The following is a 17299-nucleotide window of genomic DNA, read 5'->3' as shown; positions in this document are numbered from 1 at the left end:
AAACGCCCTTGATAGGGGTTAAAAGTGTTGCGGTTAGAGCTTGCACTAAAACCATGCGGTAGTGGTTCCGACAAATTATGAGGGGATTTCCATTTGCAACTTGTGAGGATGCCGACATGAGGGTTCCTTTCGAGTGGTTCAATAAAACCATGGCTGACGACAGATATTGTTTACTGTTGTGATTTCTTGGGTGGCTGCAATATTATGTAATGTCTCATCGTTGCAGAGGGAAAAGTACTTACAGCTTATCTCGAGAAATACTTCGTGCAGAATTGGAAAATGCATTGGTGTGGTTTCAATAAAAATTTCATTATAAGAAATATTCTCTGAAGAACGAAGTAATAAAAGTGTAAACCAAATTTCAAAAACATCTGACAACGGAGACTGAGTTCTATTTCAATTTATCATTGATACCAAAATAATCGCGTCAAAATGAATTCCATAATTTCTGACTACCCCTCCTTGTACCGGGCATGAGTATAAGGCCAAGTGGAAATGTTCAGTTATATATAAAGGCATATATAAGCAAGTAATATATTAAATTGTACCCATTTCAGTAGTACCTACATCAGCAGCAAGATGACTTTAATTACACGGTATCGGACTTACGGTCTAATGAATCACAGCGTAATCAATGACTTTCTCTTTTTATTTCATTTTCGCAAATAAATAATGTCATAGTAGATAATTAAAGTTTGTACCTAAACCCGGGGAGACTTTATATCCTTGTATCATTTTCTTTCGTTGTTTGCTTGCTTTCTTCTAGTGACGTTTATGAAACTGACAATAATGTTGATTTTTTTGTAATGTAATATAGGAATTTAAGAACGTTTAACAATTTCTACAGTGGTAGAACGCCTAGCAATAATATTTGTTGGATTCACCAAAGACAAGCGTCAAGTGGAAGCAATTCCGCCACAGTCTGATGAGTGTGCGTGCCGGAGCACTAATTGTAGTCAACGTTCCTTTCCCACCCTTTTCTTATAAGGAAATGATGGAAAGGGGAAATGGATTTTGCGGAGGACAGACCGCATAGTAATGAGAAATATCCTTTATCTGTGAAGCCAACGCATCTGTGATTGCAGTTGTCTATAGACATCGGTCGCTTCGCTATTTTGGCGAAATTAGGTAGCCGCTTGGTCGTTTGCCACCTTATAAAAATCCCCAAAATATACATACTTTTTTATTTCGTTCTGCAAGTATAAATATACTCTATAATTGAAAATTTACATAATAGTTTGCAAATTTTTCATATAAGACAAATAAGTTTTATCCATTTACTAGATGACATTTTTGCTTTGTTCTAAACATATCGTTTTACAAAACTTATTCAAGATCTACGACAACGTTATTTTAATAATGTATTAAGTATTTGCATAATAGAGATATCAAAGTTATATTCTATGCGAATACGTTCTTAGAAAATTTAAAATCTTTCCAATAGTTTTTGTTAATAAGATTATAAACTGGTTTTATTGAAATCCATAAATATTTACAGTTATATTTATTATCTGTACACTTCTCTTGTATATTTTATATATAATATTATACAGCAATATTCAATCATGCAGTGGTATTGCTAATAATACGAACAAGCCTTTAAAAAATCTTCCAGAACCTTCTAAACTATTTATGAGGTTTTGTGTATTCCTCTGTGTCAAATAACAGTGTTAACATTTGTGGGGTTTCCCATTTTCCTTTCGTTTCCAATAAATTGTTGTTTAAGTGCTATTTTTAGCAGTTTCACGGGAAAACTAATTTTTAGTGTAATTTCATTGCTTAAGTTGATTTTTAACCCACTTCCAAAAGAAAAAGCTCAATTCGTTTATATGTTTTTTATTATCCAGTGACTTGCTCTGGTTTTTTGTTATAATTTGCCGTGTCGCACTCTCCCGTGTTTCCAATTGACTCACGAAGGACACGAGGACGGAATACAAATGCGCAGTTATGGATGTTTCGTCGCAACTCGACAAAGGGGCCTACGTTCTCGCGAAAATACCCTACTCAAGGTCATATGGTCAATGTTGCATTTTAGTAAAAGCAATTGAAAAACATTAAAGGCAATTGTCCAATTCATCATAACATGTTTACAGTGGGCATAACATGATACAGTGGGCTTCCGCTGTAGACGCAATTTTACAAATTCATTTTGCCATGTCTTTCTTTCTTTTTGAAAAAAATGTTATAATCAGTTTAATATCAGTATAGATTTAAAAAACTATTAAAGCTTTATTATTAAAAAAAAAAATAAACAGCAAAAATAAAAGATGCTAGAGCAATGCATTCTCGAATAGAGGTTAAATCATTTTCTTTATCAAAGCGTATCAATTCGCTGGCATGCTGTCGTCACGGAGCAAATAGAATCGTTCTGGCCGCTGAGAAAACATTTCTGCGTGAATGAAACCTCGCAAGCTCTTTCGTTACCGGGCCACGGTAGCGTTCCAAATTCAAACGTTTCTTTAGATACGTTTTTGTCGAGGTTGCAACTGTTTGTCTATACAAATATTAAAAGGAAAGATGTGTTTGTTTTGTTCTCTGTTAGTACTGATTGAACAAAATAAATTTTAGAAATCGACATTACAGTATAAAGAAGGCACACCACCACGTATATTATGATTACATACAATTTCACAATGAATATTGTATTACGAACTACAAATATTGGAGCTCAACCTATACTTAACAATTTATAATCCCATAAGAAAAACCCAAGGTTATTTGACATACATTTTTTATATTGCCTTATGTCCAAGTAACATCGAATGTTATTTTTTATATGAATAATGTAATGTTGTAAACGTTGAACATGGAAAATAATTACAAAACTAGGTAAATTCTTTAGTTATCATTAAATTCAATTAGGAGTTTACACACGTACACAATTATTACATACACCTGAAAATAACACAACGATATACATGTCGAAGTGTCATATCCAGCTGTATGTAAAGAATCCATAATCAAAGTTATTGTACATCATTGAGTTTACATAAATGTAATTATTAATACGTATGAGTGTGTATGGGTGAAACTAAGGTGTATTACTTACATAACAAAGATAATGTTTCTAATTAACCGGCGATTGTGATCGGCAGTTGCGAGCACACGAAGTCATGAGTTCATACCAACGCCTGACCTTTCACTGGCTGAGAAATGCTATTAGGTTGTCATTCCCACACGACCTGCAGCTTTATCCGTCTTCTAAGAGCCATAACGGTTCCGTGTGCATTTCACATTGAGCCAGGAAGCTGATGCGATTATAAAGATGGTATTGAATGTTTGCTTTCATTTGCCATTTTCTTATGAATGGGCAAGGAGCTCGTTAAAGCATTAGTTATATTTAGGATGCAGCCCACCGCCAAAGTTATACGATCTGTTGGTGCGTGGCGCCACTGGATGGATACCGTCCGAATCTCTGCGCGCAATATCTACGCAGTCCAACTGTGTCTATACTACGCTTGACATGTTTACATTTCGACGTATTTAGCTAATGTAAATAAACAATCTTATTGTAGTGCCGTTTAATTTTTCGTGCAGTTCGAAACTATAATGAGGCAACATTGCCTAGTTATAGCGGTAAGAGGTAGAAATAACATGATGGAAATTATTTTTCACCGATATCAATTTGGAGCGTTTAAGGTGGTGAGGTAATCGCCGGTATATTTGTCAAGCTATTGTTACTTCGATATTATCACAAATGTTCGGCGTTTTCGAAGAGACAATATTACCATTTGCAATCATCAATTTTATTGCTTGTTATAAATCACATTTTGTTTTATTTACAGATTGATTCGTTTCGGTGGTGTACGCTATGATTGGAGGAAGTCCGTTGGCATCGGACTCAATGACATGGAGACTGTAAATTAGGTAGGTATATATGAATTAGTTTAAAATAGACAATGTTGTTGTCGACTCTGGATATGAAAATAATTTATATGACCTTGAGTGTAGTAAGAAATGTTAGTTTTTGATACCAATATCGATGAAGAAGTCCGCGTTTGTCGCACTTGTGTTTTCAAATGTGTTTCATTAATATCTCAGACGTTATATAACAATCTTGAAACTTCGATCAAGTTTAAATCAAATGTGTTATTGAGCAGATATTGTCTCGCTATTACTTGAGTGATTCAGAATCTCGAAGCATTTTATTGAATAGTTACACCGTGAAGGCAATAACTCTGTCAAGGTCAAGATGCACGTAAAATTTGTTTTTGCGTGATCAAAAAAATAACGAATGCGGATAAAGATTAGACATTAGATGCTGGTATTTTCATTTTTAAAGTCGAATTATATGTCGAATACTCTATGGTAAACTTGTTAATTAGATTGTGGTCAGTAAAATACGAGTAGCTTGGTTCTCGAAATGGACGATGACTGGTGAAACTTTCAAGGGCAAATTAGGACAACGCGCCCGATGCAACAAAACGGATTAAAATAACTAAAACAACAAAAACTTTAATGTAACGTAACGCAACGAAATAAGAGAGAATCTAATGCCGTGGGAAATAATATTTTGGTCTTAATTTAACGCTTCGTCAATCGCTAAAGATAGCTTTATGTTCTGCTTTCTTCTCGCTTTATATAATGCATAAAAGCTTTACTTGTTCATAAAACTTGATTTAAATACTAGCATCTTTAAAGCAATTTATAAATATAATCTAATTTTCTTTTTTACATTTTCCAAAGCTTGGAATACGTCAGACAAAAACATTAATTACCAAAAACAAAAAATTGTTGGTTGTGTTTTATAAAACGATTTGTTTTAATATTTAATTATACCGATGTTGGCTTACATTATATTAGAATTAACTGAAGTTGCGATGAAAATAATAGTCCGACATATGAGAATTAATGAGTGTACAAATTTATAAACACCGTGTGGCCGTTATGATTTGTATCGTTCTAATTTATACCGATGTAATTTGTGGACATTAACAATGCATAATTGTTTATATTATTACACTATTATGATAGTTCTTGGAAAGCCACTTCAATATTATAACTGCAGCTTTATGTACATCTTTGACGGAATCTTTTATTTAGTCAAAGTCTTTGCGTCAAAAATTGTAACATTTAATTATCTTTCAGATCTCACTAGACTGTGGCAAAGATAAAGTGATCGGGTGACAAAGTGTGACTAAAAACAGTTTTGTTATAACATGGACATAGAAATACTAAATTTCAAAGAGTGGAAGTAAGAACTGACCATCCCAGTTGTTTTCATGTTGTAAGAGTGCTGTAGATTGGCAGCCATGCTGTCCTACATGGTTCCCGTTGAAGAGAAACCACCGCCGGCGCCGGTCAAGGGCCGACTTGCGTTAGAGCTGGTTGGCAGTCCAGGAAGTCCAGAGTCTGCGGTCAGGAAGACCAGAAGCAACATTTCCAAGGAGTCATCGACGAGCTCGTTCGCGAGCGATCTCACTATATCGTCGTCGACTCCAACTGGTGTCCTTGACAAGCCAAAACATAAACTGCTGAGCAATGGCAGTAAACATACGTCGCTAAAAAGGTTAGTACCTCTCTATAATAATGCTGTTACCTTAATTAAATAGCTAGAAGATAAGATTAAAATTCTTTAGAACACATAATTTTGCGAAGCGTATAAGCAGCTTCGCGTAATTACACGATACGAATTATTGTCAAGTGTGCTGTGCTTTAGCTTTCAGAATACGCTATAAAATAAAAAGAAAGATGCTAACAAAAATGACAGCAAACATCTGATAGATGCACGATTGGGGCAAGTTTTATTGTGAGTTTGATAAAAAGTGATGAGCAAGGCTAGCGATTGATATCTTTAATGTAATGAGCAAAAAATTAACTTTGTATGCTGTATAGCTTGTATTGTCAATTAAAAAAAATCAAACTATTAAATCATAGTTTAAGTATGATTTGGCATAGATATCAATTCGCAATATCGGTCAGATATTCCTCTTTGTTATGATTACTTAATCCCATGCTGCCATGCACAAATATATATGTTAATATTGTATTGTCTTCATCGAAGTATCCTATACATTCTATACCGACCTAATCATTTATGTATAAACCGCGTTGTTCCTGTCTGCATTGAAATTCATGTATTGGGGATAATAGTACTCCTAAATACATTTATGCATCAGGATAAATGCTTTGTTGTCGAGATATCAAGATCAATTTGCAACATTTCGATGCTCAAAAGAGAACATAAAATCTCTTTTATTTTGCGATTTAAAATATTTAAAATGATCTAAGAGTTCAATTAAAAAAATATTTTTAGGGTTCCGTACCTCATAGGAAAAAACGCAACCCTTATAGGATCACTTTGTTGTCCGTCCGTCCGTCTGTAAAGACCCTTTTTCTCAAAAACGCGTGAAGGTATCAAGCTGGTATTTACTAGACGCTGTCTAGCGTCAAAATCCAAAAACTTGGTATTAATCTTGCTTGCCCATTTTCTTATTTCCTTAGTGAAGTCTTGGGGTCTTCGTATGTAATTTACTAATATCCTAGATAAATGAGAAAACATTAACCACATTGCAGGCAATCTTATACGCGTCTGCTAGTGGAAATCGATTTGCGGCCGACTAGTCTTGCCGTACAGAGGTCGCTATAGGTCTGCAAACACATTACAATGTAACATATGTCTCTATTTACTGAACACAGCACTATGTATCAATAAATATTGATTAATGGATGTCGTATCAATTTGACCGTAACCTATGGTTAAGCTGCACTTTACCAGAGTATATAGTAATTAATGAATAATTTAGACTTTGGTTCGAAGTTTATAGTGACAAGATCAGTTCTGACATGTTATGTCATGTCATGAGTCTTGTATACGAAACCTAAAGAGGAATTTGATTACTGTTTAAGGGAAGTAGTAGGTTTCTGAGACCAACATCCCCGTTTAAAAAATATTGTTATCTTTTTTTTGTTTGAGAAACCAACGGTAAGAGAGCTACGAATCAGATTCAGATTTAAACTAGCTTCTGCTATATTTTTCAAGGCAAGCAGTGGTTGACAATCGTGTGAAAGAAAAACAGAAAACTGAATTGGATATATTTTTAATTTTAAAAACATAAAATCAAATGTTTAGATTATGATTTGTAAGCTTCATAATTCTTGCATTCCCAGGCATCAGGTAGTCTCAAGGGAATATGCGTAAGCCACGGCGTATATATTTCCAGTTGACAGTCAGGTCTGTGAGAAAATATTATATTTTTCAACTATGCTTATGAAATTCACATAACCTAACATTTTTAATCAACGACTTTTGTCAATCGAAATATTTATAGGAGTGCAAATGTATTTGTCGTCATCGTACTATATGCCCACCGAGTAATTCGAAGTCTACCCAAATAATATGACTAGGTCATAATTATGACTATTTTGGACCAATCTTTGTTACTATTTTAGAAATATGCTTTGCGTTAATTTGTGGTTTAATAACAATTTTTTATAATAAGTTCGTATTTTTTTTATAATTTTCCATGCCGTTTAAAAATAAATAAGACCGTATTATACATTGTAAATACACTCTTTGTATTCTCTGTGTAAAATGCAGAGGAAATTGTAGTTCAATTTTTCCTTTGTAACTTAACATTTTATAAAGAGAACCTGTGCACCGCTCTTGGCATTTTCTAAGCACCTCTCCAAGCTCAAAGGGAAAGTCCTAGCTAATATTAAACCAGATTAAAATACTGAAATAAACTACAAAATGCTTTTACAATATCAGGAAATTCCATGTTTGTAGTAAGATTTTTCGTCGAATTGGATACTTATACGAAAACTAGTGTATTTGTGTGTTTTGACTGTGGTGAAACTTGTTTTAATATATATTGTTGATTGAGACTGAAAGGGTAATAATGTTTGATAACAATTACTTGGAAGCAATCCACCCAATAAATCCAGTGGAGGTGACTGGTACCGGTTTAAGACTTTTCTTTGTCTCCGCTTTGCCTATTGCACGAGGAAGTTCTGCAGCTGCTTCTTCTCGTATAGCCTTCGATTCTTTCAAGGCCCGACTGAAAAAAGGAAATTATTAATCAATTTCAATCATCATGACATTAACTAGTAATCATCCATGGACCTAACACGAATATTTGTGACTATCGACTTCGTTATTTTTGGTGCACAAAATTCAATAATTTTTTGATTACGATAAGATGGTGATTGTTACAAATTCTCATGTACGACCTGTTACATTCTATATGGTGGTGAAATTGATAAAGCATATATATACGTATGTTGCTGTTACTCGCACAAAATTTCTTGAAACTTTGTTGAACAGTTATAGCGACACAAATGTAATAAAAAATTCAAACGCTAGCCTTTATTTTTCTTGTCATATTTCCAAGTTATTCGTCACTATCTTAAACCACGCTCTAGCCACATGTAGACGTCATGTTTACGATTATTTTATTTTTCTCTGATATTACAGCGCGAAGTAATTCAAGTGCAGCTATTTCGAAATTGCATGCATTTTGTATAAGTTACTTCACAAAGTTTCCCTTTACGTAATCGATTCTCGTTCGCTTTATTTACGACCTGGTACGACTTAGGGTCTTAAAAAAGGACTTTCATTTATTGTGTAATGGCCGTACTTTGTTTCCTCGCGAATTTGCGTAAATTTTATAACAAAACACTAATATCTACATGATTATTTTGTTACTGTGAATACTTCTTATCTGATTATGTCATTTTTTATACTTTTTTTTCGATGAATCTGAATATTATAAAGCAACTTTATATTTTTACAAACATAGGCTAAAAAATTAAGTGTCTTTATTGCCAATTATCATACATTTTTTTTTGGCTAATGAACAAAAAAAGATTTGAAATATTTTACATTATTTCACAATTTTCTAGTTTGCAGCCTCATAAAGCATGTAACTTGGGAGTTCCTAGTTGCGAGGTTCCGTAGATTTTAATAATGACCGCTTATATTGCATCTGAAATCAATCGCAGTATTATAAGATTCAAACTTTATGGCAGGTTGCAATATGCTGATAAAATTTGTTATTGTTATTATGCGCATCAACTCGTTCGAAACAGCGAGCCGCGATAAAGTTTGTGTGATATTGTATTCAAATTCTAGCCTAGAGCTAGTTCGATACTAACAAGAATTACGATACCACGGGGTGACAGGGTATACGCAAATTGCATGTCTTGTCGGTCAGTTGCAATCTTGGTGACATCTGACCGTTATAACGAGATATAGTATGCCATAGAAACCATATAGGTCTGAGAATAAGACAAAAATATACACTCAAAGTATTTTATTAAAATATAATTTGTATTATTACGATATTTGTAGTTGTCAATAGCAGATGTTACGTTAGTTGACCTATTATTAGGTATCCATACTATGTACTTATATCTAGGTTTTATGTGAAAAATATAACATGTTGTTTATTTTGTATTTTTTTGATTAACATTCAAAATTAACTTATTTATTTTGTAAATGAATCGTTACAAAATCTTTAAAGTTAGTTTTTATATCTTCATGTTTAAGCGAAACTAACGTTTTTAGTCAACCTCGGTGTTTTTTATTCTACTTTAAGAAAATAAAAATAAACATTCACGAAACCTGCATTTCACGTTAAGCGGAACTCAGCTTGCAAGTTCGCCCGACCTCATAATAAAAAACTTGCAACATGGCCAAATGGGTTCGTTGTTACGCAATACAAACTCACATCGCTCACAGATAAACGTCCTGCTTTTGAAAGTCGTAAAGCTCCGTGAGATATTCGCAAACTTATATATCTAATGTGATAAATATGTATCATGGGCAACTATATAACACAAAATTACATTCATTGCATTTAATTCGATTACATAACAGATATTTATGTAACATTTTTCTGGGTTAATACTTTAAATACGTGATAATAAGTATCCTTATAACAAAACGAGTTAAGTAAAACTTTCACCTCTTTACTGATCAATATTTGTCACACATTATATATAGAATTTATATACATAGTTATACAGCATCGCGTTTACTGTAAGCCAAGAGTTTACTTAAAAAATCAGCATAGTCTTCGGGCCGAACATTAGCTCACTATACGTCCCCACTGAGTGGCTCGGAGCTATGTTGGGGGTGACTAGGCCTTAGTCAACCACTCTGGTCTAGTGCGGGCTAGTTAACTCCACAAATATCTTTGAATTTCTTCTCAGATATGTGCATCACGATGTTTTCCATCACCGTATGAACGTTGTATAAATATGAAATGTATATACATAATTCGAAAAATACATGGCTTCTTAGGTTAGAGCCCACCAATATTTTCCACTATTGGTCAATACTTAGTTCACGTGTGTAATAGATTTCTATAGATTGGCTACGACTGGTGACTGTTGCCATTACATTGGTTTGTTTTTCTGTTTGATCTTGATAATTTCCGTTCTCAATGTTTTCGTGTTCGATTCAAATGCCGAAACAGGATGTAACTACGATATCCTTATACCAGACTGGTACAACAAGCAAACATATCGTCTTCCATAACACGCGGTTTGCTAGTTGTTTGTTTTCGAGGCAACACTAGAATATGATTTCCAGTTTAAACGAGTCATGTTTACTTTTGCTGACCTTTCAAGCTGGGGTTTGTTTGAACCAAACATGCATTTACGAGCACGACGTCATAGTTGGATCGTGAACTAGCGTCGTATAATGTAACCTTTTTGCAACTATGTACTTTATATTATGTTCCCAAGCGGGACGCATTCTACGAACAATTTACGTGCATACGCAACTTGCTGTGCATGCTTTTAATGTTCAGTCGTATAAGTCGTAATCGCTTTCTAGTCCACATATACTATCGCACGGATTGGATTCGATTTTCGAAGCTTGGATGCAAATATTAGTTGGACTATAAATGTTTTTCTTAATTACGATATTAGTCTTGTTAGTCTTATCTCTTACTAATATTATAAATGCGAAACTTTAAATGGATGGATGGATGTTTGTTAGAATTTACCTCCGAACGGTTAAACGGATCTTGATGAAATTTGGTACAGATGTAGAACATAGTCCGGAAAAACACATAGGCTACTCATTAAGTTTTTTTAATTACGCGCGTACGGAGTCGCGGCAGCTAATGTAAAATAACGTAGACATAACTAGACGTGTATTTTCAATTACCGTCAGCTTTATTGAAAATGATTAATTGCATCATACTTTAAAGTTATATCAACAATCCGCCAGACACATTCACACGTAAATTGTTACAATAAACTTTGGCTTTCATAACTCTTTAACAATAAGTAGACATACAAAGACAAAACTCTTTGTGGAACACGATATTGAAAATAAAATCTTGAAATTTTCCGTGTGACTAACAAGAATTACTCGCGCTTATTGAACGGCGATTTTAATAATTCAATATATTAAAATTACATAGAATTACCTAATTGTTATTTTAATTCGTTATAAATAGTTAGTAAAGAGCATTACTAGATAATGAAATTCGAATAATTCAATTGTCTATATTTTGCGAGCGCTAGTTTTTTCCGTGTATTCAGCAATAGCCACACTTCCGCCCATAAAGTGGCTATTTAGGCTATGAAAGGAACATCGCTAGGCAACACCGTTAACGTTCATCTGCCGTGATATTCGCTTTGGTACATATTGTAATCTTTTTCGTTAAATAGGATGAAATAGACGACAAAACAAAGACGAAGCTTAATTACCTTTGCTCATCCAGTAACCAGCTCCAGAGTTCAGCCCATTGTTTGCTGCACGCTTCAGCCTTCTTCCATTGAGCTCTCATCTGAAACGCTTCCGTATTCGGGTCGAATTTAGGCATTTTCCCCGTGTCCTTATCCATCGCTGTTGATTCTTGATAACACAATTAGGCCGCACGTTGATTGCGAAGTGCTGTTAGAAGTCGTGTAATGTTTTATTTTAACACTTAAAAGATAACTGCGCGTTGCAATCCTGATAACATCAACGTAAGAACTGGCCGGATGGAGCGTGAATTAATTTAAAAAGCAAATTTATTATCTTTATCTGTTGTGGTTCATTTAAACGCGCCGTAGTTCCTCTATCTGATTCATGTTTTATTGCACGGTGAAGGTACGAGAAACTTTTTAACGGTGATTCTGATAGCTTCAGCGCTTAGAAATGAGTTTGCAAAATAGTTGTGGGTTTATGAGAAGTTTTACTATAACCATAAAGAAGTATATGGAAAAAACTCAATTAAAACTTTTGGAATTTTAAGCCTCAGATCGGAAAGGCGATTTGTACCCATTTGGGTAATACTTTGTTATGGACATCTCTGTTTTCATGCAGCCATGTAGAGCACTACTTTAGGGTCGGATCACACATTGTAAGCTATAGAATAGAAAACATGTAATACTTCATCGGTTAATTACTAAATGTACGCAAATAGACGTTCCTACTAAACTAAAGACTCAATTTAAATGTCACTTACCATTAAATCACATTAACACGTTGAGCGCCACGCGTATTTCTAAGACAATCCCTTTCAGGCCACGAGCGACGCTTATAGGTCTGGTATTAAAGGGCCGGTGTTTTCGATCGCAGTACAAAATAGTTTACATTTTTAACGCAAAATAGTGTAAAATTTTATAGTTCTCATGTTACAAGCTGCCAGCCACCGATGGCTGACGCGGCCTAAACGAAAAGTCTAGTGTCAGCCACCGATGGTTGACGTGGCGCTCAACGTGTTAAAAGTGCCATTAATTTTTATTTATTTTTATCTTAAAAGTGAGATTAGTGGAACGTTTACCTAAGTTTGTTTTTTACGCGTTTTATTTTTTATTAAGTTTACTTTTTTTAATACACTAATCTATATTTAAGGGAGGTTTTCTTTAATATCCTCACATCTTGAATTCAAAACCGAAAAAAAAAATTACACTTGATTAGTATGGATACTGTCAACCCCAATCACAATAAAATACGTGAACGCTTTCCTATTATCATAATGTTTAATGGCCAAGCGAACTGTGTCAACGGATATCGATTATACAAGCTTTTGTAGAATATATAAAAGACGGGAAATCGTCTCTAACAATGCAGTTAACTTCGATTTATATGCGGAAATTACACTCTTGCAATCATTCTGTATATAATAAATGCATCGAGAATAATGAACGAGTTTCATTATTGTCATTATACATCGGCGCTTGGCAGTAATAATTTGATGGTGAATACAATTCATTCTATCATCTGACTTTAATAAACTAATACAAATGCACAATTGAGAAACTCTACAAATAAAGCTACAGCCAAGCTACAGTTCGTGTACCATCATTGTCAAAGTGGGACAGATATTACAAAGAATGTTAAGTAGTTTCGAACCAATACGGAACTTATAGTTGTAAAAGTTAAAACGATTGCACTGCCTTTAGAAGCTACAAGTCGACCGATTAGAAAGTAAATTCGGTTACACCAGATGGTTCACAACTGTTTCTCATGATTTGAACAAATCTTGCATGCCTGTACTATTTTATTTTTATCTTTTATAGAATTGGAAAAATAAACAGCCAGAATCAATCATTATTATCTGAAAGTAATGTCAAATATCTAAATCTAAATAAATAAATAAATTTATAAAAATGTAATATGGCAAGCAAATGTTCCATTAAAACACAGACATTTTATTTTATACAGTCTCATCTATATAGTGGTTAAGGAAAGCTTAGGACAAACACACATTCATTTTCATTTATACCGAAGACCGGCAAGCCAAAGAAAAATACGCTTACTTATTTCCTTGCTAAGGGAGATAAGTATTTTATTGATGAAAGCTTTTTATAATCTGTTGTGTAATAAATTTATATGATATTAAGATGATAATTACGAACGAGTTAAAGTACAATTACGGCGCCATTGAACGTCATTTTTGACCTACTGACAAAGAGGTAATTCTTTTTCTTTGATATAGAAATATCTTTGTATGTATGTGTGTTTGTACTGTGACAAACTACGTATGAACCGATTAAGACAAGAAAAATTACTCTTTGAGAATAACGTGGCCTAATTTTAGTTCTCATTCCCTTCCGACCCTTTTTCTTATATGGAAAGTGGAAGTGGACTTTCCGGATGAGAGGATGCATGGGAAGGGAAAATATTTTCTTTCTGTGCATCCCCTCTTCCGTTGATTAAAGGCAGGCAACGCATATGCAATTACGTATGCCTATAGGGAACTATTGCTTTGCTATTTCAGCGATTTCAGGTGGCCGCTCGCGCGTTTTCCGCCTTTGATATAAAAAATGACGATTCGTATTTTTCGGAGTATCGCAGGGGTCAAAAATCATATGAGTCTGAGTGGCTAATTATTTTTTTAATTACCAGCAAAAATTTTCATCAATCCATTCTAGCGTAAAATTTCCAACTCAGTTAACTAATTAAATCAATTATTTCGTATGCTACAAATATTACGTGAAATATTCGCATGGGTCAGTTAATTAATTGTGGCTGTATATTTTGGTTCTATCTTATTTTGTCTATAATGAGCGGAATTTTATAATTGGTACACGTTTAATTAAGTTAACGCTCTGTTGAGTTGCATTAAAATTATATTGTCGATATTAATATTTAAATACAGTAAATACAATAATTGCAGTAACACTTTCTCAATATAATACCCAGGAAAATATAAAGTACTAGCTGTCGTCCGCGACTCTAACTGCGCCGAATTAAGAAAAGATACAATAAGTAGTAGTACCCTTTGTGTTCTCTCAGACTATGGTCTACACGTGTGCCAAATTTGATCAAAATCCGTTCAGCCGTTTCGGAGATATCTTCTAACAAACATCCATCCATCCATCTATCCAAACAATCGCATTTAGTATATAATATTAGTAAGATTGCTTATGAAGACGCATTGTTTGCTTAGCTTCAATTGCGCGGTCGTTATTATGATGATGTTTTAGTGTGTATTTTTAGTAGGTTAGCAGAGGTAGTTACTACTCAATCTTATTAGGTATAATTTTTCTTCAGTTTTTTATTCTAATCTACACTAATGTCAAAATTATATATGTACTCACATTTTACTAATTTAATGTAATATTATGTATATATTATGTATACATTTGCTCCCGTACGAACTTTTTCAATCATGGAAATAATTTAAACTTCGTAAAATGTTTGATTGGTATGTTACAAAGACATATTACTTTATTAATCGTTTATGTTTATAGTAGGTGTCGTAAAGTTGTCTACATCTCACAAGACTGGTGAGGCTAATACAAAAGGCAATGATTCCCTGAGAGCTTGTGTCTGCTCTACCCACACTTTTATAAATGAAGAGGTAGACGTTTGAGATGTGTTTCCGACTAGACGTGGGTTGCTACATTATATAGGTGAATTTCTACAACATATATTTCAGAGGCAAATATCACATTTGTAAAATAATTTCTACGATAATACATTTGTATTATTTATTGTAATTCTATTGTTAAATGGATTTCATTTTTTCTACTTACATATAATAGATTGGGTCCTTTTTAATTAATATTTTAGCAATATGACCTTAAAATAAAATGTATTTGCTTTAATAATCCAATTAAAAACGTTTTTGGTAAGAACTCGAATATAAAAATAATTACGGATGTTGTCAAACTTCGTGTCATTTATATGACATTGCAAAAAGTGCAAGGTCGTAGAACGGAACAGGTAATTCGGACGAAGTATCAATAATAATGATAAAATGTTAATAAGTTTTTTATTTGCATGTTTTATTTATTTAATAAATGAATAGCTAACAGAATTTCTAACTGTATAATCAATATATTGTGCTTATTTAAAAAATAAATGAACTTTTTTTGCATTCGGGCCAATAACTTTCAGAAGAAACATACGCCAATTGTATCAGCCTACTTTTGTTAAAGTTTAAAGACATGAAAGTTTTTTTTTATACGCTGATAACAAGGAAACATTGAGTTACCGTATGATGATTCGCAAACACCTACATGCATTCCCTTCCTGGACGGGGAATTAAGGTGCAAACGATTGTGTCTTTCGAGGAGCACGATGGCAGGTCTTGTTAGGACTAATTGAGTCTCCGGTTCTTGTCACTGAAATAAACCTTTATCATTTTACACGCTTGTACCTACCGTTTGATACAATCAAAAACATTTAACGTGTATCAATAAACTAACTGTCGCCTGCGATTCCGTTCGCGCGGAAAAAAATAAACTTAATAAGTAGCCTATGTGTTTTTCTAGACTATTGTTCATATATCATATATTCATGTCGTTTTGGTGATATATTCAAACAAACATCATTTATATTATTGGTAAGATAGGTCATTATGAACGCGATTACGCTCAAAAAGTTGTACCACCGGTATAGTTTCCGTTGACAAGTTTGAGACTTGCACTGTACTGACGATTATGTGCGATTATGCTTAAAATATTGGAAGGAAAGCCCTTTAGTGTCCGCTCTACAAATACTTAGTACTATAATCTCTTTGGTTATAGCCAATCTCTTCTCTATATTTCTTCTACTACAATGTTAAACTACGCTAGACCGAATACATTTAGTAGAAGCAGCTGCGTGTCTCTACCACTGTCAAATGCCATTTGTTTTGCACAAAATAGGGGTTGCATGTAGCGCGTTATTATTCAAGCATTTCCTATGGGCACGTGCAGTTCCCCTAGCTTTAAATTGCTACCCTCCTTTTACATTGATTCGTTTCGTGTTAATCCGTTTCATTCTACTTTATTGTGGACTGCTATTATGTATCTTACGGATAAAAATGTATACATAAAACGCGCTAACATTAACTCTTAAAGTTATCTGATTTCTAATTATTGGTTGTAATTGTAGATCTTCTAATTATTATTGGAGGTAGAGAAATAACAAGGATGAATACCAAGTAATTAATGTTATGTCAGACAGGTATAAACTTATTAATTCATCGGCAACTCGACGACAAATTGTGTACTAACTAAACTTAACTTAATTTTCTAGCTTTTGCCCCGTCGAGTGTAAAGGTGAAGCGAATGAATCTGATTAATTAATAGCGTACGCCGCACATATTGACTTAGTTTAAAAGCTCGGCACCAGGTCTCGCTACGTTCGAGGAAAAGCAAACTAATTTAAATTAATGCCGAACGTTGTGAGCTTGTTTGCATATATGAGGTACCAGCACAAAGTCACCTCAACTCCCACAACATCGGAACTTGTAACAACGTTCCAACTAATTCCTCGCTAGAACCAACATTGCTTGGTTCTATTGAAGACATCAGTTAAAAGGCTTTATTAATTAAGTATTTTATATTAAAAATCCTCCAAGCCAAGAATTGAATTCAAGAAATAGGTATCATTAGTACAAGATTGATCTTTTTATGT

The 17299-nt window shown here is 33.8% G+C and overlaps 2 protein-coding genes across 2 annotated transcripts in view; one reads left to right on the top strand and one right to left on the bottom strand.

Annotated features, from left to right (window-relative positions):
- Positions 1-17299, top strand: part of LOC106126298 (uncharacterized) — a 34538-nt gene that overhangs the window by 5339 nt on the left and 11900 nt on the right. Inside the window, exons 2-3 of the mRNA XM_013323861.1 lie at positions 3786-3867; positions 5089-5509. Coding sequence (XP_013179315.1) covers positions 5253-5509 — 257 coding nt within the window. The 5' untranslated portion in view covers positions 3786-3867; positions 5089-5252. The remainder of the gene's footprint in view (positions 1-3785; positions 3868-5088; positions 5510-17299) is intronic.
- LOC106126299 (uncharacterized) lies at positions 7025-15469 on the bottom strand. Its single transcript, XM_013323862.1, has 4 exons — positions 15430-15469; positions 11668-11854; positions 7860-8000; positions 7025-7176 (listed from the first exon to the last, which is right to left on the bottom strand). The coding sequence occupies exons 2-4, from the start codon at positions 11802-11804 to the stop codon at positions 7074-7076; spliced, it is 381 nt and encodes a 126-aa protein (XP_013179316.1). The 5' UTR covers positions 11805-11854; positions 15430-15469; the 3' UTR covers positions 7025-7073.

This window comes from Papilio xuthus, unplaced genomic scaffold (genome assembly GCF_000836235.2).
Source record: "Papilio xuthus unplaced genomic scaffold, Pxut_1.1 DF825017.1, whole genome shotgun sequence".
Taxonomy (NCBI): domain Eukaryota; kingdom Metazoa; phylum Arthropoda; class Insecta; order Lepidoptera; family Papilionidae; genus Papilio; species Papilio xuthus.
The sequence above is the reverse complement of the archived record's forward strand: the minus strand, read 5'-3'. Positions and strand labels throughout refer to the sequence as shown.

Coding starts and splice junctions, on each gene's coding strand:
- LOC106126299 (XM_013323862.1), bottom strand. CDS start 11,804: ATGGATAAGGACACGGGGAAAATGCCTAAATTCGACCCGAATACGGAA. Junction 8,001..11,667: donor TGGTTACTGGATGAGCAAAG/GTAATTAAGCTT, acceptor TCCTTTTTTCAG/TCGGGCCTTGAAAGAATCGA. Junction 7,177..7,859: donor ATTGGGTGGATTGCTTCCAA/GTAATTGTTATC, acceptor ATTTTCTCACAG/ACCTGACTGTCAACTGGAAA.